The 21,375-nt window shown below is 38.4% G+C and overlaps 2 protein-coding genes across 17 annotated transcripts in view; one reads left to right on the forward strand and one right to left on the reverse strand.

The window, feature by feature from the left end:
- Window positions 1-894: 894 nt before the first annotated feature.
- On the forward strand, window positions 895-20,671 carry RPE (ribulose-5-phosphate-3-epimerase). 6 transcript variants are annotated; one of them, XM_073020046.1, is made up of 7 exons: window positions 951-1,084; window positions 1,753-1,783; window positions 7,986-8,065; window positions 13,984-14,123; window positions 14,510-14,644; window positions 15,488-15,574; window positions 17,683-20,671. In XM_073020046.1, exons 4-7 carry the CDS (start codon window positions 13,986-13,988, stop codon window positions 17,803-17,805), a joined length of 483 nt encoding a protein of 160 aa, XP_072876147.1. In that variant the 5' UTR covers window positions 951-1,084; window positions 1,753-1,783; window positions 7,986-8,065; window positions 13,984-13,985; the 3' UTR covers window positions 17,806-20,671. The 6 variants fall into 6 exon arrangements, with proteins under 6 accessions (XP_007964314.1, XP_072876148.1, XP_007964316.1 ...); XM_007966123.3 differs by lacking the exon at window positions 1,753-1,783 and having other exon boundaries at window positions 895-1,095; XM_073020047.1 differs by lacking the exons at window positions 1,753-1,783; window positions 17,683-20,671 and adding an exon at window positions 15,787-17,676 and having other exon boundaries at window positions 900-1,095.
- KANSL1L (KAT8 regulatory NSL complex subunit 1 like) overlaps window positions 19,438-21,375 on the reverse strand; it is a 145,867-nt gene continuing 143,929 nt past the window's right edge. For all 11 annotated transcript variants that reach the window (XM_007966118.3, XM_007966115.3, XM_007966117.3 and 8 more), the window contains one exon: window positions 19,438-21,168. In XM_007966118.3, coding sequence (XP_007964309.2) covers window positions 20,938-21,168 — 231 coding nt within the window. In that variant the 3' untranslated portion in view covers window positions 19,438-20,937. The remainder of the gene's footprint in view (window positions 21,169-21,375) is intronic.

A 21,375-nucleotide genomic window follows, 5' to 3' on the forward strand; every position in this document is an offset into this window, starting at 1 on the left:
TTTATAACCTACAATTGAAGTAGGTCAAATAATTTTTGGCCAGTTTTTACACAGAAAGGTGGAGGAAAGCTAGAGTAATGCTTTTGGGTTTTATGGCTGGTTTCAAGAAAAGGGAGTTCTGGTTTCAATGACTCTTCTTAGGGAAGAGGGGCTCTAGTTTCTATGACCTGCCTCCTGGGAGAATGAGATTGAGAAGAGAGCAGGACATGAAGTCAGAGAAACACTGTTGCGACTGAGGCCTTCACTTTGGACTATTATTTTCTGAGCCTCAACAGAGGGAAAAACAAAAAAGATAAGAAGGAGGAAGTGCAGAGGCAGAAAAAGAGGGTAATAATAACTACCATTTTGTACTGAGCACCAGGCATCCTGCTGGGCGCATTATCTGGCTTCACTCATTTAATACAACCCTAAAGCTGGGCACTGTCTTTACAGATGAGGAAACCGAAGTAAGAAGTGACTTGCCAGGTCACCCAGCTAGTATCTGGCAGAGCCAGGGTTCCTCCAGCTCAAAAGAAGAGCTCTAAGAGAAATACGAGGGAAGAAGATTTTTAATTGTTGTTTTAAAGGGCCAGCATAGGCGCTGGAGAGGAAAGGAACGCATATGCAAAGGGTGGAGAAACAAAAGGTGATGTGAAGTCAAGAACCGAGGAGAAGGAACTGTAGGGGAAGCAAAGCGAAAAAAGGTTAAGAAACGCCTTGAGTGCTGCGAGGACTTGAAGATTCAAACAGCATAAAAAGGAAGGTCAGAACTAGGAACACGACACCCGTGTGCCACGCCCCGCCCCAGGCGGACGGCAGAGACCGCCCCACGCCAGGAGGAGGCGGAACTTCCTCATCGCAGAGTCGCTGCTTCCCGTACAGTCCGGAAGCCTGTACGGAGAAGGGGCGGGGCCAAAACTGCCCGCCCAATCGGAGTGACGCTCTAGTCTTGCCGGGGGACTCGTGGGGTAACTTGCTCTGGGGAGCCAGCGGTATGGCGTCGGGCTGCAAGATTGGCCCGTCCATCCTCAACAGCGACCTGGCCAATTTAGGGGCCGAGTGCCTCCGGATGCTAGACTCTGGGGCCGATTATCTGCACCTGGATGTAATGGACGGGTAACTCCTCCGGGCTCCGGTCGGGCTTGCCGCGCGGGGGGCGGGATCAGCGCACCTTTATTGAGTGCCTGTTGGATGTACCGCGTCCCTGTGCCACCGAGCGCCTCACTCTGAACGCGATGCTAGAAGGGGAGTTGGGTAGGAACCCTGGAGGCTCTGGCAGGAGCAGAACTGTCGCGGCATCCTGGGTTGCGGCCGGATCCCAAACCTCAATTCCTCCCCTCCTCCCCCACCCCACGTAACGTGTGGTCTTCCATCACTTAGGACCCGGAAGCGACCTAAATCTTTAGGACGTTTCTTCACTTTCAGCTACAGAAACTGAGGCCCAAGGGGAGAAGCATGACTTGCCCAAGCTCATATAGCTAGTTAGTGGCAAAGCTGGGGAGACAGACTTCTGTAACGATTAAAGTTGGCACCTGCAGCGAGGTTCCCGAGTTCTGCCACTTCCTGGGTTACCTTGGACAAGCCACTAACTTCATTGAGCTTCAGTTTCATAATTTGAAAAATGGAACTACTAATAGAACCTACCGCTTAGGCATCTTTGGAAGATGAAATGAGCGAGTACATGTAAGGTTTACAGTGCCTGGCGTATATTAAGTTCTCTGTAATTGTTAGTTACATCATTATTAAAAGTCTGATTTCCTATTTTCTCTTCAGGCACCCTGCTCTTCAGGGAGGTCAGTTTTTTGTAAGTAATTTTTAAGCACTGTAGATACAGCACATAATATTGTTTGGAATCAGGATATTAGTTTCTGAAGTTGTGATAGAATGAGGAAACAACCCCACAGAAAATAGTAAGACTCCCTCAAGATTACAGAAGATTGTGACAGACTTGCAGCTTGGCCCTTCCTGGGTTTGCCAAGTAGTTCTCTGAGCCCCACTGTTAACTGACATAATCATAAATGCCATTATCTTGAGTGGGGATGGAAAAATAAATTTAAATAGGTAAAAACCCTGTGTTTCCTCATTCAATTTGCAAATTGATGTTATTTTCAAAAGGTGATGATTTCCTTTTCTTTTTAATGTTAATCTGACTTTGAAGAGTTTTATCTTCCATTGCTCTATGTGGTTAAATGTATTGTTTCTCTTTTGCATTTTACCCATTTACCTTAGGAGTCCACCCAACTGATAATGACAAAACTTTGACCATAGAGTACTAAGAATAGGCCAAATGTGTAAAAAGTTTAGTAAATGTTATCTCTCACAAAGGTTGACCTTTAGTTGGCCATTATATGTAATTGTACTTATTTACTTCATTTTTAACACCTTTGCTTGAAAGCCTTAAACTGTCACAGGTAATACCCTGAGTGTGTACCTCAAAGATAAGTAGCTACATTTTTGTGCTAGAGTAAACACCTAGAGGGTCACAGGATGGAATAAGCTACATGTATATTTGTGATTCTGTTTGACACAGAAAGCAATTTGGTTTTAATTAAACTATGTTTGAGTAAGTTAATGGTTGGGGAAAGTAATTGTTTCAGTTCACCAGTCAGGATTATTAATGATAACCATAATAGCAATGTTTATGAGCACTTGACTATTTCCGTTCTGGCGTTTTTTGTGTGTGAATTAACTCACCCAGCCATTTGAAATTGATGTTATTACCACCAGCATTTGACAGCGAGGAGTTGGGCACAGATAGGTTAAGTCATCTGACAGTGGTCTCGTAAATAGTGGAGCCAGGGTTGGAAGCAATGCAGCAACTTGTGTTGTCTCAAATTAAATGCTTTCTGTGGGTCCTAGGCTTACAGGGAATGATCTTTGGCCTCAAAAAAGCAACTAATAATTTGTATACTTATTTTTGTTAACTGTATACTTATTGTTATTAACTTATTTCATGTCTTTCCTGCTCCCCTATAAACTTCCTGAAAGCCAAGTTTTTTTTTCTTTTTGCTCACCTATGTATTCTTTGCGGGAAAAGCACCATAAGGAGCTTGGTAATCATTGGCTGAATGAATGAATGGCTTAATCATAATAGGAGGAGTCTCTCAGGAGTCACTTTTGTCCCCTCGCAGCTCTATGGCAGACTGAGCTCAATAAGATAAATTGGATCCATAAAATGGATCAGAGTTTTGGGAACAAAAAAATTTTAAAAAAGTATTTGTTTTTTATTTATTCCTCTTCCCCTTTGCCAGGAGGTACTTTGGTTTGGAGAAACTGAATTCTGCATACACAATTTTAAAATTATTTCTCTTTTAATCTTCTCTACTTTCTGAGTTAAAAGCTGTTTTTATTCCCCTTTTGCAAAGGAGAAAACCAGTGTAGGGAGGTTCAGCTTCTTCCCTGATGTCTCACCAGATTCAGCAGAGGCTGGCAGAGCTGGTGCCAGGGCCCCTACGTGATGTGCTGTGGTGTCTACTAGGCTAGGGTTATGAAAGTGCAGCCAGTGTCCCTTCCCTCCCAGGACTGCCTTCATGTTTTTTTTTTCCTGGCCCCTTTTTAAAATCTCATCCAACATTACACTTTGGATGTGCTTGTTGTTTTCTAGTCTCCTCCCCACCAAGACCTCCAATTTCTCCCCTGATACAACTGAATTTCTTCATTTAGAAAGTTGGAAACCGGTTTGGGGAGTACTGTGGAAGATGGAGCACTAGCATGACTGGATATGTGAAACAAAGAACAAGCGGATTCTCTGGGGAAAAAAACACTAGAAAATACATAAATACATCATGGCAGGACAGTGACTAGAATGTGTTCATCCTAACCATGGGAACAGAGCAAAGAATTTCTAAATTAGCAAACTAATTTCTAAATTAGCTACCAGGATTTAAAACTGGGACGATTTCACGTTTCTGACTTTTGCTGCATTTCTCATTTTTGGGGGGAAAAAAAACAAAAACAAAAAAAAACAAACAAAAAAAGACTTCTAGCACTGGGTCCTCAGTCTTACAAGGTGACACGTGCTGGAGTTGACAGGGGCAGCATCACCTTTAGTCACCCGGGATGTACTTCATTTGGCGCCTTTCCCTATCTGCTCTGTTTTGCTCTTTGATGTTATCTGCTAACCCCCAGCAGCATTTTAGTTTGTGATTCCTGATTCACAGGAAGATTGTTTTCTAGTTACACTCCTGTACCTTTTATATCGACTCTAATCCTCCTCTTACCATCTTTGCCTTGTTGGGAGATAGGGTAAATGGCTTGATCTGTCTGCAGTAGATTGTGTTAGAATTACGTAAGTAAAGCTTAGGAGTGATAATGGAACGTGAAAGAGCAAATTGTATTGTTGTATTACAAAAAATTATAGTGTAATTCCAGTGAGTCCCTGGGAGAAAGGGATACCTTTTTATTGTATTTTATTTCTTTCACAGTTAACTGACTCCAGAAAATAAAGGAAAAAGAGGCAGAATAAGATGATGAAGCATAATTTTTAATGAAGTTTCTCTCCATTAAAGTGAAATAGTTAAGTGTTTTCCAAGCTGGTCTGTTAACTCCCTCTGGCATTTGTTAAAAAGTCAGATTCCTGGTCCTCTTTGGAGTCAGTAGGCTGAGGTGGAGACTGTAAATACATTAGAACTGCTCTCATCGTTACTGTTTGGTAAATTTGGGACACCCTGACTTCATGCTTAGGATTGTAGCCCTTTTTTGTTATGGCTCAGCATAGCCTTTGGGTTTTTTTGAGACTACTGGTGCATTTTTGTTCTTCCAGTATACTTTGTGAACCTAGCATTTAATTGATTTTCAAAAGCACAAATTAAGTCACATAACTGTGGGGATAGTATTTTTATACGTTTTGTTTAGGTTTTCCCAAAAAAGTAGAAGTGTATTTTTTTTTTGGTTCTCGTGTTTACTCGGGAGGTGGATATTATACTTTTATTTTCATGATAAATGAAACCTACTGTTAAGACAACAGAACTATTTCCCATACTACACAGCATAATAAAAGAACAGTATGTGAAATTCACATCTTTAATTCCAGAGTTGTAAAACATTCAATAGGCCTTACTGCCTGCCTCTGTGACCCTTATTTCAAGTTTTAAGTAAACACATACATCTTATCCACAGCGCTGACAATCATTGCTCAGGCAAATGGTAGAATCACTTTTTTAATGATAGAAATTAAACCTCCAAAGACCAAGGTGTTATTGAGTGAAAGTGTCTGTACCCATCCGCCTTACCTGTCCCTCTCCGATGTGTCCTGAATCCTTACCTCTCTCTCTTGAATCTCTTCTCCGCTAGACTTGTTCCCCGTTGGTTTCGTTAGTTGTTGTTGTAGGGACAGATGAGCATAGTAGTTAAGAGCCTGGACTTGGTAGCCGTAGTGCCTATGTGTAACTCCTGCCCCCAGCGCTTACTGGTTGTGTGACCTTGGGCCTCTGTTCCTCATCTGTAGAATACAGTTAATAAAAGTACCTACCTCGTAGGGTTGTTGTGAGGTTTTAATGATTTAATATATAGAAAGTCTTTAGAACTGTGTGTGGCCCACGTATAAGTTTGGTTTTTATTAACACTCATTCTACCTGTCATCTTAACTGTAAGACCTTAAACATAGTTTGTATTTTAACTCCCCTCCCACACACCTAATCATTTAATGGATCTGATCAGTTTTGCCTGTTTTGTCATTCTTAGTGTTCCTTGCCACTTACCAAGTGGCAGTTGCAATTACCTACCCTGTTGTAATTTATTTCTCATTCTGTCTTATTTATTAATATTTCTTGCTTTAAGATCTTACTTCATATTTCCAGCAGGACAAAAGTCCAGACAATGAGCTTGGCCTTTGACGCCTTTAATGTGATACTACCCACCTCCCATCTTTTTTTCACACTAGGCAAAGTTGGTCAATACCACTCTCCATGTCTTTGACTATAACTTGCTTGTTTCTGCTTTTGCTTCATTTTCAGCCTTTGTTTCTTTTCCCATCTTTATAAATCCTATTTTGTAAATCTCATGAACTTCTTTCTTAATGTTCTCTAATACTTGCTCTTATTTTATGTATATTTTGTCTATAATCACATGTTACCTGCCTGTTATTGTATAGCTTTTCTTGTAATCCTCATATAGGATAATACCAGCTGCTTTAACAAAGCCCAGATTTCAGTAGCTTAGTTCTAGTTTCTCCTTCATGTAAGAGTTCAGTGTGAGTGTTCTTCCATTCTGTGTCTCTTCCATTCTGTAAGGGCTTTGTTGGCAGAAGGGTAAAGTGGCAATAGGAAAAAAATTCTCCTTAACCTTCCGGACTCTGCAGTGACACACATTACTTGCATTCACAGTCTGGTGGTGAGAGTTAGTCACATAAGCCACTGGGATGTAAAGGGAACAGGGAACTGGGAACTGGGATGTAAAGTCACATGGGTCACTTGATTGTAAAGGGAACTGGGCATGAGAAGGTTTGACTGAGTTGACATCCCACTGACAACTATACGATAGCAGTAGGGTTGTGAATTCTGGTGAGTCATTGGCTGTCAATCTCTGTCATCTCTTGCCAGTGAGATGGTAAGCTCCTAGGAAAAACAGTAACTGGAGCATATTTCTTTACAAAACAGTATTCTGAAGCATCTAGTATGGTACTTGCATATAGGAGATTTTATTTATTATGATTATTGTTTTTATTTTTTTTTTGAGACGGAGTCTTGCTCTGTTGCCCAGGCTGAAGCGCGGTGGCGCAATCTCGGCTCACTGCAATCTCCACCTCCTGGGTACAAGCGATTCTCTTGCCTCAGCCTCCCGAGTGTCTGGGATTACAGATGCACACCACCATGCCCAGCGAATTTTTGTATTTTTAGTAGAGATGGAGTTTCACTATGTTGGCCAGGCTGGTCTTGAACACCTGCCCTTGTGATCCGCCCACCTCGTTCTCCCAAAGTGCTGGGATTACAGGTGTGAGCCACTGTGCCTGGCCCTGGTTTTGTTAAATATTTAAGTGAACTAGTGATAGAACAAAAAGATTAACTGGAGTAAGGTAAAGGATAAGTACCGTGGGTCTGGTAGACTTGATTTGTTTTTGTTTTTGTTTTTGAGATAAGTCTCGCTTTGTCGCCCAGGCTGAAATACAGTGGCGCAGTCTTGGCTCACAGCACTCTCCGTTTCCCAGGTTCAAAGGATTCTCCTGCCCCAGCCTGCTGAATAGCTGGGATTACAGGTGCATGCCACCTCTCCCATCTAATTTTTGTATTTTAGTAGAGACAGGGTTTCACTACGTTGGCCAGGCTGGTTTGAACTCCTGACCTCAAGTGATCTGCCTGCCTCAGCCTCCTGAAATATTGGGGTTACAGGAATGAGCCACTGCACCCAGCTGGTAGACTTAATTTGAATCCACTTCACAAATTATTAGCTGAGTTACTTAAGGATTTTATTTATCTTGTGCTCTTCAAAGGGGATAATAATAGCATCTACTCTATAAGGCTGTCGTGAAGATGAAGTGAAGTAAATTACAATGCTTGGCATGTAGTAAACCCTCAGTGAAAGGCGGTCATTATTAATAAACACATCACGTTTCTTTATTAGTCATCTTTAAGAAAGTTTAAAGAAATTGTCATGTAATGCCCTGTGATAGAAGTGATTAAAAGTAGTCACAGGCCTCCTGAGACAGACTAGGATTCAGATCAATGTTAAGAGTCCAGAACTTACTAACTGGTGTGTGACTTGGGCAAGTCATAAAGCCTGAGGGTTTCTGATTTTGTCATCTCTCCATTTCTACCTGTCATGGGTTGTGAATTACAGAGTCAAATCATTATGAAAATATATGTGACATGATTTGTTGAAATGTCAAGAAGACATTACCTAGTAAAACCAAAATGACCCAGTATTTTTAGTATTATTTAATACTGATGATTAAGTATTAAATTGAAAAACATTGCACACAATCCCCTCAACCCATGTCAGAATTCATATTGAGAGAGATAACAGAAACTGAATTGAAAACATTTTCAGAGTAGATTTTGTTTGTCTTGTAGGCATTTTGTTCCCAACATCACCTTTGGTCACCCTGTGGTAGAAAGCCTTCGAAAGCAGCTAGGCCAGGACCCTTTCTTTGGTAAGTGGGTGTTATGCCATCTGAAGCTGGATGTGTTGCTCAAGTAAAGGAAAACTGGATGGTTGATTTTTTTTAACTTCCAAGTTCATCTGGCACCCTTTCCCCAACTTCCCTATGCTGGGTCTTCATTGACCTGACTCCAGTAACAAGCCAAACTTCTTCCTGCCTCTGGGCCTTGGCTCATCTGTGTGGAAAGGTAGTAGCTTGGCTGGCTGCCACATCTTTGGGCCTCAAGTCATTTGTCAGTTCCTCAGAGAGGCCTTTTTGAGCACCCTCTCCCAAATTAACCTTTATCCAATTATCTTATCACCTGTTGATTTTCCTCTAAGAACTTCCTTTGATCTGCGATGACTTTTATTAGACTGTAAACTCTGAGGGCAGGGATTGAATCCACTTTATTTATTGTGGTTTTCCTAAAGCTAAGCATAGACATGATCAGGGCTCAGTGTGATTGTTAAATGAGTTTATGAATCAGTTGATTTATGGTCCAGAAGCCATTTGTTTTGTGCAAATTGGAGCTTTCTACAAGTGCTGCCTAAATATTCACTCCAATGTCATAGTACAATGTAAATTAAGATTTTTAAGATTACTTAGTGGCCTACAAGTTAGCAATGTCTCACCTGTCAGATCTTTTAAACATGAGAAATTGTACACGTTTTTTTAAGTAGTGTTATTTATTTGTTTCTTTTTTTAAAAAAAGAGACTGAGTTTTGCCATGTTGCCCAGGCTAGTCTCAAACTCCTGGGCTCAAGTAATTCACCTGCCTTGGCCTCCCAAAGTGCTAGGATTACAGGCTTGAGCCACCACGCCTAGCCTAAATAGTTTTTTAAATGTAACTTAGAATTTAGTAGAACTTAGATTCTTTTTAATCAGCATATTGTTGACCAGGTTTTTGAAGGACTCTGTGCTGTTCGCTATGGTAGTCATAAGCCACATGTAGCTACTAAAATTAAATAAACTTAAGTTCGTGACCAGAATGGCCAACATGGTGAAACCCCGTCTCTACTAAAAATACAAAAATTAGCCAGGCATGGTGGCGCACGCCTATAATCCCAGCTACTCAGGAGGCTGAGGCATGAGAAGCTCTTGAACCTCGGAGGTGGAGATTGTAGTGAGCTGAGATCATTCCACTGCACTCCAGCCTGAGTGACAGTGTGAGACTCTATGTCAAAAACAAATTTTTTTTTTTAAATTAAATTACATAAACTTAAAAATTCAGTTCCTTATTCACATTAATCGTGTTGCAAGTCTTCAGTCACATATTGTGCAGTGCAGCTATGGGACATTTCCAATATCACAGAAAATTCAGTTGGATACAGTCTTCAGCCTCTGCATAGGATCCATCGACTTTGAGTACACCAAAGAAAATGTACATTATTACCTCATTTATGTGGCATGAGGAGACAATGTTCCACCAATATGTTCACCATTTTGAAATTTCCAGATAATGGGATATAGTCCTCTGATTATCTAAACTTTTTTTTAAGCCATAGTTAGCTTATATAGCAGATACCATGACTTTTCCTATGAATTAAGGTTGTTCTCATGACCGTGAGAGGTGGATGAAATACAGAGCATTGTTTGCTCCCACTGTACAATCAATGGCCAGAATCCTCGCTTCTGGCTTTGTTGTGTGAATTTTTTTAATGCTTTCTTTTTTTTTTCCTTTGTGCTCCCTTTTATTTGGGCTCCCATTGTCACACCATACTATTGTCTATATCATTTCCTGTCAGTGCCTTTCCTTTTAACAATCCTGTGTTGCTGCCACCACATACAATCTGCTTTTTCTTGTTGTTTTTAATTTGTTGATAAACTTGCTAATTAATATTTCTAGAATTTTATCTGAAAGATAAATCCATTTACTTTAATGTTTGGGTTTTGTGACCCTTGTTTTTCGGTTTTTGGCTTTTTGTTGTTGTTGTTGTTGTTGCTTTAAGAGACAGACTCCGTCTATTACCCAGGCAGGAGTGCAGTGATACAATCATAGCTCACTGCATCCTTGAACTCCTGGGCTCAAGCAGTCCTCCCACCGCAGCTATAGCTAGGACTACAGGTGTGTGCCACCACACCTGGCTATTTTTATTTTTATTTTTAGTTTTTTACTTTTTGTAGAGATGGGATCTCCCTGTATTGCCCAGGCTGATCTTGAACACTTGGGCTCAAGCCATCCTCCTGCCTTGACCTCCCAAAGTGTTGTGATTGTAGGTGTAAGTCACTGAGCCCAGCTACCTTTGTTTTTTATATTAAGGAACATTTGTTTAATTCTTGGATTTTGGTTGTTGGATAATTGATACATGAATGTATTCTAGGACCAAGATTACATGTTGTGTTGTATATGTAACGCTAACATTCTTAACTCTTCAGTTTTCATATTGAGTAGAAATAAACGTCTAAGAAATAAAGTGATAGGGAAAAGTCTGTTCCTGTAATTGTCTAAATCAGTGATCCTCAAGTACTTTGTATAAGGACTCACACAATTCCTTAAGACCCTTGCAGGTCATCCATGAGAGTATATCAAAACTATTTTCATAATACTAGGAAATTATTTGCCATTATTTCTACTGATGGTAGAAAAACATTGATGAGTCAGTTTGCTTGTGCCTTAACCAACTCAAGGCAGGGACTATATCAGGAGTTGTTATATTCTTCATCATCATGCATTTGCAATAAATATCCTTAATGAAGCAGTACAAATTAATAAATCTTGGTCCTTGAATACATGCCTTTTTAATACTTTGTGTGACAAAGTAGGAAGTGCATATAAAGCACTTGTGCTGCATTGCTGCATATTGGAATTGGAACATTATGGTTTTCTCAAGGAAAACTACTTGTACCATAGAGGTATGATCTGAACTAGCTGCTTTCCTCCAGAACACTATGTTTATTTGAAAGAACAACTGACAGATAAACTATGGTTTTTCAGACCTGGCTATTTTAATGACTTTTAGAAAATGTTAACTAAATGAGGCTGTCTCTTCAAGGAAAGATACCTTGTCAGTTTTTGTTCCCACAATTAGAATTTTGAAGAACTTGTGTATCTTACCACTGTGGATTTGATAGCGTCCCAACAGTTAACAAGCTTTTCTGATGAGATCTGTAGTTATTTTAACAAATGTAATTTTGGGGTACTATGGAATGAAATCTGTCACTATTTGTAAGATGTGTATAACTCAGTATATCAGTACTTAAAATACCCATTCAAAATACAATACAAACAATGGGTTTTAATGTAACAAAGAATGAAAAGCTTATTGATTGGGTTTACAGAGTGCGCATCGCAGCTAACCTTTATAAAATTACCACTCAGCACATTTAAGGTAGGCTAGGCTAAGCTATGACATTTGGTATGTTAGGTATATTAAATGCAGTTAGACATAACAGTATTTTCAATTCAGGATGAGTTAATTGGGATGTAACCCCATTGTAAGTCATAAAACATCTGTGTTACAACAGATTGGATATGGAACAGATGTGAGAATGTAGGTGTCTTCTATTAAGCCAGACACCGAAGACTTGCAAAAATGTAAAACAAACAATACCACTCTTAATTAATATGTAATAGAGGTATCTTTTTTGAGACAGTCTTGCTCTGTCGCCCAGGCTAGAGTGCAGTCGTGGCCTTCATACGTCATTGAAGCCTCAGTCTTCCTGGGCTTAAGCAGTCCTCCCACCTCACCCCTCCCCTCCAGTAGCTGGGACTGCAGGATCACACTACCATGCCTAGCTAATTATTCTGTTGTTGTTGAGAAGGAGTCTTACTGCATTGCCCAGGATGGTCTCAAACTGGGCTCAAGCCATCCTCCCTCCTCAGCCTCCTAAGATTATAGGTGTGAGCCACCGTACCCACCAAAAATTATGTGCTTTAAAATGTCTTAGTTTGAATTTCTTATACATTAAATATCTATAAATATAACCCATATCAACAGAACTTTCTTGGGGTCTTTATTAATTTTTAAGAGAGTGAACTCCTGGGCTCAAGCAATCCACTTGCCTTGGCCTCCCAAAGTGCTAGGATTACAGGCTTGAGCCACCACACCTAGCCATATATAGTGAATGTTTTTTTTAAATGTAACTTAGAATTTAATAGAACTTAGATTCTTTTTAATCAGCATATTGTTGACCAATTTTATGAATAATAGATTATGATTGTAATAGATGATAATAGAATGATAATAGAATGTTTGAGAATTGCTGATCTAATGTTAACTCTACACGCATTTGCTGAACTACTGACTCCCTAAACACCATAGAAATTCTCCGTTGAGGATTGCTAGTGGTTACTGGATGCTAGAGATTGAGTAAGGATGACATAGCTAGCAGTCTGGTAACTTACGGAATGAATAGAGAGTAGGTATTTTCAACCAGCTTGAATTTTCCTTGTTTATAATTCAAAGAATAAGAAACACCAGATTTAATACTTTTTTTTAAGAATAAAGTTTTACCTATTAAAATATGTTGTAATTTAGGCCGGGTGTGGTGGCCCATGCCTGTGATCCCTGCACTTTGGGAAGCCAACATGAGAGGATCACTTGTGGCCAGGAGTTAAGCGAAACCTCATCTCTATTTAAAAAAAAAAAAAAAAAAAAAAATTCTCATACAGTTACTTTTGGTGGATTAGAAGTACAAATGTTAGTCTTGACTTTATTAGTCAAGCTTTATACTCTCTTTTTCTGACTTTTTTTTAAAGGCTTTGTTGTATTTCATAATTGTTCTGGAATGTTAGAATTTTTTTTTCTTAAGTATAGCTTGGCTGTATCAGCAATGTGCTTCCTCTAGCAAAATAAAAAACTCAAAACCTCTCCTCACTACCATTTATCAAACACAGGATGCTTCACAGTGTTATTTCTTGGTTTAGCTTGTTTTAAGCTGCCCTCTCCTTCTCGTGAAATGCTATTATGATTTAAGTCAAGATCTTTAAGCAGGCCATGCCCATTTTCACCTTATATGTTTATATGGATCAAGCTTTAACATTAGGATGGATATCAGGTTTCTTGTAGTCAACATGTCCTTTCCCCTAAATTTGTTCTTGCAGTCTTTTGCCTCTCAATTAATGGCAGTTCCATTCTTCTAGTTAATAAGTTCAAAATCCTTGATGCCATCTTTGTTTTCCTCTCATCTGTCTATCCGTGGAGGATCTTCTCGTCCTCCACATCTCATCCATCCACAGCTCTCTTTGCTCTTATTTCAGAACATATCCATCCTGAATTGCTGCCATCATTTTTCACCTGGGTTATTGCTATCGTAGCTTCCTCGGTCGATAGTATCTTGTCACTTCACTGTGGTGATTTCTCCCAGTGGCCTGCAGAATGCCGTAGGGTTTCTCCTCACCACGTGCTTCCCTGACCTCTGACTGGTGTATCTCCTTCCCCATGCACACCAGCCATATTAACTGCCTACCTAGTGTGCATTTTACTTCCTTATTTTGTTTATTGTTTGACTGTCCCATTAAGAATGTAATCCCTGTGACAGGAGAGTTTCATGTTTTTGCTCTAACCCTAGGACCTAGAATAATTAATAGTGCAGTAACTGCTCAATAAATTGAAAGAAGAAATGAAAATAATCACTTATTTTTCCTCGAGGAAACTAGTCTGCATGGATAATATGACATATTCTTTAAGTTTTGTAGAATGGCATTTCCTGGACCTGGACCTAGATTTCCTGATTTTTAGATGTTAACTTTTTATATACAGCACTGTATGCTTTTTGTGGGAAAAGGGTTTTTGTAAATGAATTTAAATAAATCCTTGTCTTCAAAATAAGAGGAAACTACCTATACTGAATTATAACTATTGAAATAATGATTTGTGTGGTGCCCAAAGAGTTCATATCCGAAGTGGCAAAAACTGCATACAAGTTGGCTTCCAATAGCATGAACCAGGTATTTTTCAGTAATATTTTGAAGTGTCTTTTCTTTCTAGACATGCACATGATGGTGTCCAAGCCAGAACAGTGGGTAAAGCCAATGGCTGTAGCAGGAGCCAATCAGTACACCTTTCATCTCGAGGCTACCGAGAACCCAGGGGCTTTGATTAAAGATATTCGGGAGAATGGAATGAAGGTAAGAAACCAGTGATGAGAGTGTTTTGTAACATTCACTCTCAGTTGGGAAGATTTGCTGGAAATAGGAAATTTTCTCTTTTTTGAGACAATCTTGCTCTGTCGCCCAGGCTGAAGTGCAGTGGCACAGTCAGGGCCCATTGCCTACTTTAGCAGCTGTTCTTCATCTATGATGCCAGGATTTAACTTCTTTGTCAAATAGCATTTATATATTCCACGAATATTTTCTGAAAGCTACTGCTTGTTGGAAATACTTACATTTAATAGTCTTGTTAACTTTCGAAAAATAAGAACAGGTATTTCTACTGGGCCTGCTGTGCCACAATAATGTAATACAGAGGGAATTGTAAATGTCAATGTGATATAGCATATTTGTGTCTGTTACAGGTTGGCCTTGCCATCAAACCAGGAACCTCAGTTGAGTATTTGGCACCATGGGCTAATCAAATAGATATGGCCTTGGTTATGACAGTGGAACCAGGGTTTGGAGGGCAGAAATTCATGGAAGATATGATGCCAAAGGTAAAAGAAGTATTTGATTTTGGGGTGAGACTTTTACCGTGTGTTCATTCAGTAAGCATTTATTGAAAGGCTTGTATATTTAGGCATAACCTGTTCTGAAGGTGAGGAGATGGGGATGCTTACAGATCATTCTGATACAGTATATAATAAATGCTGTAATAGATTTCTGATTTGGAAATCAGAGAAGTATTACATCTTTATCTTGAAATTTTCTCTTTCTTTGAGACAAAGTCTTGCTCTGTCACCTGGGCTGGAATGCAGTGATGCAGTTAGGGTTCATTGCAGCCTCGACCTCGTGGACTCAAGAGATCCTTCTGCCTCAGCACCCTGAGTAGCTGGGACTACAGGTGCACACCACCATGCCCAGCTAATTCTTACATATTTTAATAGAGGGGAGGTCTCACTGTGTACTCAGGCTGGTCTTGAACTCCTGGGCTTAAGCTATTCTTCCTGCTTGGTCTGCCAAAGTGCTGGGATTAGAGGCGTCAGTCACCACGCCTAGGAGTCTTGAAATTTTCTTTTGAAACTGTTATCTCTGTAACCTTTAAATCTCTTGGAAGTTGTCATTGACTATTGAGGATTTGTCTCTCTTCTTTCCATGACACACAGTCTCTGTAAAGACATTACAGATTGCTGTTTGCCAAATAGAACAAAGCTTGCTATTAAAAACCAAGTGTTCCCCAGTAATATGTTGTATTGGTATAGTTATTGTGTGAGACAATTGGAGTTTTAATTGCTAATTTTGGCTGTTGGATTTTTTTGTTTATTTGGTTATCTACCCCCCCACCCCCACCAACATATCCACTTTAGGAGTTAAACTTATTTCCTCATGTATATATCTAGGTTCACTGGTTGAGGACCCAGTTCCCATCTTTGGATATAGAGGTCGATGGTGGAGTAGGTCCTGACACTGTCCATAAGTGTGCAGAGGTGAGATTGCTCTTCAACTCTGACTAGACCAATTTCCTGTCAAGTATGTCTCCAGGACATTGTCTCACGGGCCAGCGATTCCCTCTATGGTTCCTAAGTTGACTTTCTTTCTTGGAAAAGTATTTTTTGTTCACATGTACAACTAGGAAAATAAACAGCCATAAGTGGATTTTTTTTTTCTTTTTCTGAGACAGTCTGTCTTTGTGGCCCAGGTTGGAGTACAGTTGTGTGATCTCTGCCCACTGCAATCTCTGCCTCCAGGGTTCAAGCAATTCTCCTGCCTCAGCCTCCTGAGTAGGTGGCATTACAGGTACCTGCCACCGTGCCTGGCTAATTTTTTTTATTTTTAGTAGAGACAGCGTTTCACCATGTTGGCCAGGCTGGTCTCGAACTCCTGACCTCAAGTGATCTGCCTGCCTTGGCCTCCCAAAGTGTTGGGATTACAGATGTGAGCCACTGCGTCTGGCCCATAAGTGGATATTCTAAAATCACATAAATTGTTAAATAGTAAATCCTGGTTGTCTCAGGAAGGCTGAAGAAAGTTCGTTTTTAAAAAATAATATGTTGAATTTCAGCCCTTTGGAAGATCATTAAGTTCCAGGGCCTTGGAAGTGAGAAATTTTTCCAAAATATGGAATTAAAAGATACCTCTTCTCCAAGGGGGATAAAAGTAGAGAAATCTAATTGACCTAATTATTACGTTATTCTTTAGAACCTATATATTACTTAGTTGTTCCTTGTAAGAACTTGCTAGAACCATTTTTGATTAAAATTTAGCCCTGATACCCCTTTGGCTGTCTCTGTATCCCTCTTTGGCTATCTGTATACAAATAAAAACTTGTTTTTTACTTTTTTTTCAGATAGCTAGTCTAGCATAGTCAGGCTCCCGAGGATGCCAGCCCTCCTGGTAGCACCACAAGTGATTAAAATAAAACTCACATGACCTGCTTTTCTTTCACAGTGTGGTGTATCTACTTCCAGGTTCTGTATAACTCTCACACTTTTCTGCTTGATATATACCCATCAAAAGCTTGACAGTAGTAAATACTTATGCAGGAGGGGCTGGGCAGATAATGACTGAGCTCATATCCTTTTGACTGCTTGTGGAATTGCTTTGTACAAACTGTGCTTTGCCAGTATACTACTCCTGCTTTTATGCCAAAGGTTGCAATTTTTTTTTGTGAAAAATCAGACCTTGGTGATGACCTTAAACAGCAGGATATGAAGAACTCCCACAAGCTTTGCATTCCAATAATGGAACACTAGGCATAAATGGGTTAACTGAAGAGATATTTGCAGTGTTAACCCTATAAAACTCACCTTTATAATTTCTGTGAGGAATATTGTTAGAAATGCTGTCATACATAAAGTGACACTGTCTGGAAAAATTTTCCTCAGCCTGTGGTTCTCCCACTTCTCCCTCTTTGTTCTAGCAGTGAACCACAAAACCGATTGGGTTTCCATCCTCGAATCAAATCCTGGAAGCTCAGAGTTAAATTTGGACCCAATTTTTTAGCTTTTCTTTTTTAATTTCTTTGCTTCCATATTTAAACATATGTTAAAAACTTTTTTAAAGCCACTTCAAAACCATTCTGGAATGCAGTGAAGTATAAAGAGAGATATTCATTCCATTTTTTGAAACAAAAATGAGAAATCACTTTAATTTTGCCGTAATTTATGGATAATTTCACATGGTAGCAATAATTGTCCTTTAACACTCACAAATTAAGAATAAAAGTGTTTTTTTTTTTTTTAGTAACTAATAGAAGCATTGGTGCCTATTGGGAAAAACAGTGGGCTTGAGGAGTAAAGGCTTTTAAACCTTATCTAAAGAGTAGCAAAGATACCATGTAGATTATTAAGAGTTGGTTTACCAGAAAGGTCGATGATTTCTTAGACACATTTAAAAATAATCTCACATCCTCATTTGTGAACATTTTAAAGTTTTCTTATTGAACTAGATTGCTTAAGTCTGCTTAATCTCAAAGTGGCTCTCATATGATTGAAATGTTGACAGATGCAAGAGTAGACATTCTAGTCCAGGAATTCTGTTTTAGGTTTTTCTCCATTTTCCTTTGAGGCATAACCTAACTGTTTACTTCTTCCAGGCAGGAGCTAACATGATTGTGTCTGGCAGTGCTATTATGAGGAGTGAAGACCCCAGATCTGTGATCAACCTATTAAGAAATGTTTGCTCAGAAGCTGCTCAGAAACGTTCTCTTGATCGATGAAACCATAAGGAGCCCAAAGTTTCTGTTCATGAAATCTCCCTTTTACTGAAAAACAGGAATATTGACTACCAAATCATAATGCAATTGAAGCTGCACTGCTTTTTTGAGCAGTTATTCATTCCAGTGATTAAAACTGATTGTGCAGAATATTCTAAGAGGTTAGAAATTGGTGTGTATAACTATGTTTTTAGTGATGCAGCTTAATGATTAGTGAGTAAGATACTGTTTTTATTGAGAGACTTGATTTTTATAAAGAGTAAAAATACAGCTGTATTAAGGTTACAAACAGAAAAGTGTCTTAATGCCTAAGGAGGGCATATTGACTACACTACAAAAACAAATTTTGTCTGTACTTCTGAAAAGAATTTTGTTGTTTCTCAGCTGTTTTCCAAAAGCAAAGGAAGTCTTTATGGTTTTTTTCTATTTCATGTTATTTGTGATTTGTTTATAAGTTTGGGTGGGATGGCATACCATATTCTTGGTTCTTAAAATCTATCACTTTTAACCTTACACTTGATGTGTGAAAACTATAAAAACGATGTATGAAACCCAGGGGTTCTAAAATACAAGCATAGATTTTATCAGGGTGTTTTGTCAAAGCAGATTATTCAGTGATTCCTCCCCACCATTCTTAAGGACGTTAAATAATGCTGTTGTGTTAGCTCTGAGTAGAGAGGAAAAAGTAAAACCTCTGTTTGGAAGTAATATTGGGTTGAATTCTGACCGCCCCTTTCTAGCTGGACCTTTAACAAATCACCCAATCTTTTTTGCGTTTCTCCTAACTCATTTATACATTAAATGTAATTATAACAACTGTGGGGTTGTGTTGAGAATTAAGAGGTAACACTATATGCCTAAAGTTTCCAGTACTAGTCCCAGAATTTAGAATATGCTCAATACAAAGTAGATAGCATTATATAAGTTTATATTTCGTGAGTTATAAAGTACTTTGATATATTCTCATTAAATCTGTAAATCACCTCTATAAGTAAGTGGTAATAATAAAGCAGGTATTTTTGTCCCCATTTAAAAAATGAAGAAATTAATGCTCAGTAGTAGGATGGTACCCTGAAAGGATCTAGGAAGTAGTAGAATTTCTGGTCTGCACTTTTACAAATGGAGCCCTTGGGAGGTCGGTTAGGTAAGAAGCTTTTTACTTAACATTGTCTTATTTCCAGTCTAATTTTACACTGTAGCAGAACCAGATGGCTGAGAATATTCTGGAACTATGGATCTTGACCCCAAGGATATATTATTTTATTCCAAGAAAGATCAGGTAGGCGAAAAGATGACAGGATGCAGAGTCAATCCATAAACTAAGTATTTATAACTGTTTGAATTATAGAGAGTCTAAAAATATGTGTCAGCTATTTCATTCCTGTAAATATTCTTGCTGTGTTATAAATATGGCAAGAAATATCAGGACCAGTATCAATAGACTTCTTGAGGCTACTATAAGTTTTGAGAAATAAGGTTCAAAAAGTAAGAATGCTAACAGTTAAGCTTAGACTAGAGCTTGCTTGGGTTTCTTCCTGCATTACAAGGTAAAAATGTGTTAATGTTTGTTTTTATTTCAGCTTAGGAAAGCTTTGTGCCATGAATAGGTCGCATTTAATAACAAGCAACACAAAGTATATAGAAATAACTTTAATTAAAAAACTTACATAGAAGATTATAATATCAGACATGACAAAGATTTGAGTTTATTTGCCTGGACAACTTGGGTTTGTCTGGCTTTTGTTTTCTTTTTCTTTAAAAATAAATGTACAGTAAAACTACAAGCAAAAGTTTGTCAGTATTGAATTTGGATTTTTTACCCCTTAAAAGGACTAGTATAATTTCCAATCTCTAACAAAAACTTAGTGTCAGATCTCACAGATTAGGCCAAATGGCCAATATTTTCAGTTATGTGGGTAGTACAACTTGAATAACCTTTTTACATGACAAAAAGTGATTTATATAAATTGTCCTCAACTTTCACATAGAAAAAAATGGTTTTATAGCTTCAAAAGGAATTTTCTTTCATATATACTCTTTAGTATCCAAATATTGAAGCTTTGTTTTTTGAAAATGTTTAATTCCCAATCTAGGATGCAAGCAAGAATATATGTTTATTTGAATAGAGTAAGCTATGGCAAAGAATGACCAAATTAGCTAGAAATAGAAATCAGGCAGAATTACTAATTTCTTGCTAATCTAGAAATACAATCATTTTTTTTTTCAAATTTTATACTGATAGGACTTCACTGTTTGTGGCTCATTTTAAATTGGTGTCTTCATGAGACACATTAATTGGTAAAACTCAAATTGAGTTTTCAAAGATGTGATAGTATTAAATTGCACCAATATTTAACTCAAATTTGCTTGCTTTATTTTGTTAGGAGTAAACAGAAAGTAGCCTGTGTTTAGTCCCAAAGATATCAATGATTTTGGATAAAGAAGTTTTGTGTTATCTGGTATATAAATTTCTGTAAATAACTTCTACTGTTGGTTAAACATGTTAAACAAAAAAAACAACAAAAAACTTTTAATCTCTATATTCAAGATGTTCAGATGTCTTTTATCAGTGGAAACCTGTGTTTTATCTATACTGCAGCTTACATTTCATAGGGTAGTTCATACATGCATTTCCAAGGGGAGTGGGTCATTGCCAGTGTTTCAAAAACTACATAGGGGGATGTGTGTGTGTGTGTTTATTTTATACACACATATTTGTATATTCTAATATTAAGGCAATTTTAATGAATTACCATGTATATAAAAAAATAGCTGTCACTTGGCGCACAGGTTTGTATGTATGTGTATATATGTGTATGTATGTATGGTGTGGGTACATAGTCTTAAAAATTACCCAGTAAGGTGATTTGACATCAAGTTGCAGCAATTAATATCTTGGTGTTTGTAAGTTGCATGATAAACACAAATGACTACCACTTGTCTGTAGATGAAAAGCTGGTTACCCTTGTGGTTCCAGAAGGAAAAACAGACTTATCTTGCCTGTTTCATAAACAGCATAAAAGATTAATACATGCAGAACATGCTCTTATTCTGGAGGGGATGGGGGATCCAGAACAGGGCTTTATTTCCTCCCATCTTTCCTACATTTACATAGTTTTCTTAACCTGTTCCCTGTCACCTATTTTTTTTAACATTAGTAAGTCCTAGATCAAAGGTTTTGTATTCTTCTATTCCATCTGACTGCTTTTTTGGATGGTGGCCATTCTCTGGTACACTGGTACCGAAGATTTCACCATGGAAAGCTGTGCTTGACCATTCAACCTGATCGTTTTTTTCATCTTCACATAATAAGGCTGCCATGTCTTCACCCTTCAGTGGAAAAGCCCGTCGTTCCCACCACAAAGACTGAAAGGGGAAACATTTTCAGTTAAGTTTCAACTAATTTGTTTTGTTTAAATTCATCTAACAAGTAATCTGTACATATCTATATTGTAATAATTATTGTTCTGTTCTTTTAGCACATAAATGTACAAATTTTCATTTCAACTTAAATAGCAACTCAAAAGGGAATATACTGAGAATTCTTGAGTGACTTTTGGGATTTATTTCTTT

This window comes from Chlorocebus sabaeus, chromosome 10 (genome assembly GCF_047675955.1).
Source record: "Chlorocebus sabaeus isolate Y175 chromosome 10, mChlSab1.0.hap1, whole genome shotgun sequence".
NCBI classification, from domain to species: Eukaryota; Metazoa; Chordata; class Mammalia; order Primates; family Cercopithecidae; genus Chlorocebus; species Chlorocebus sabaeus.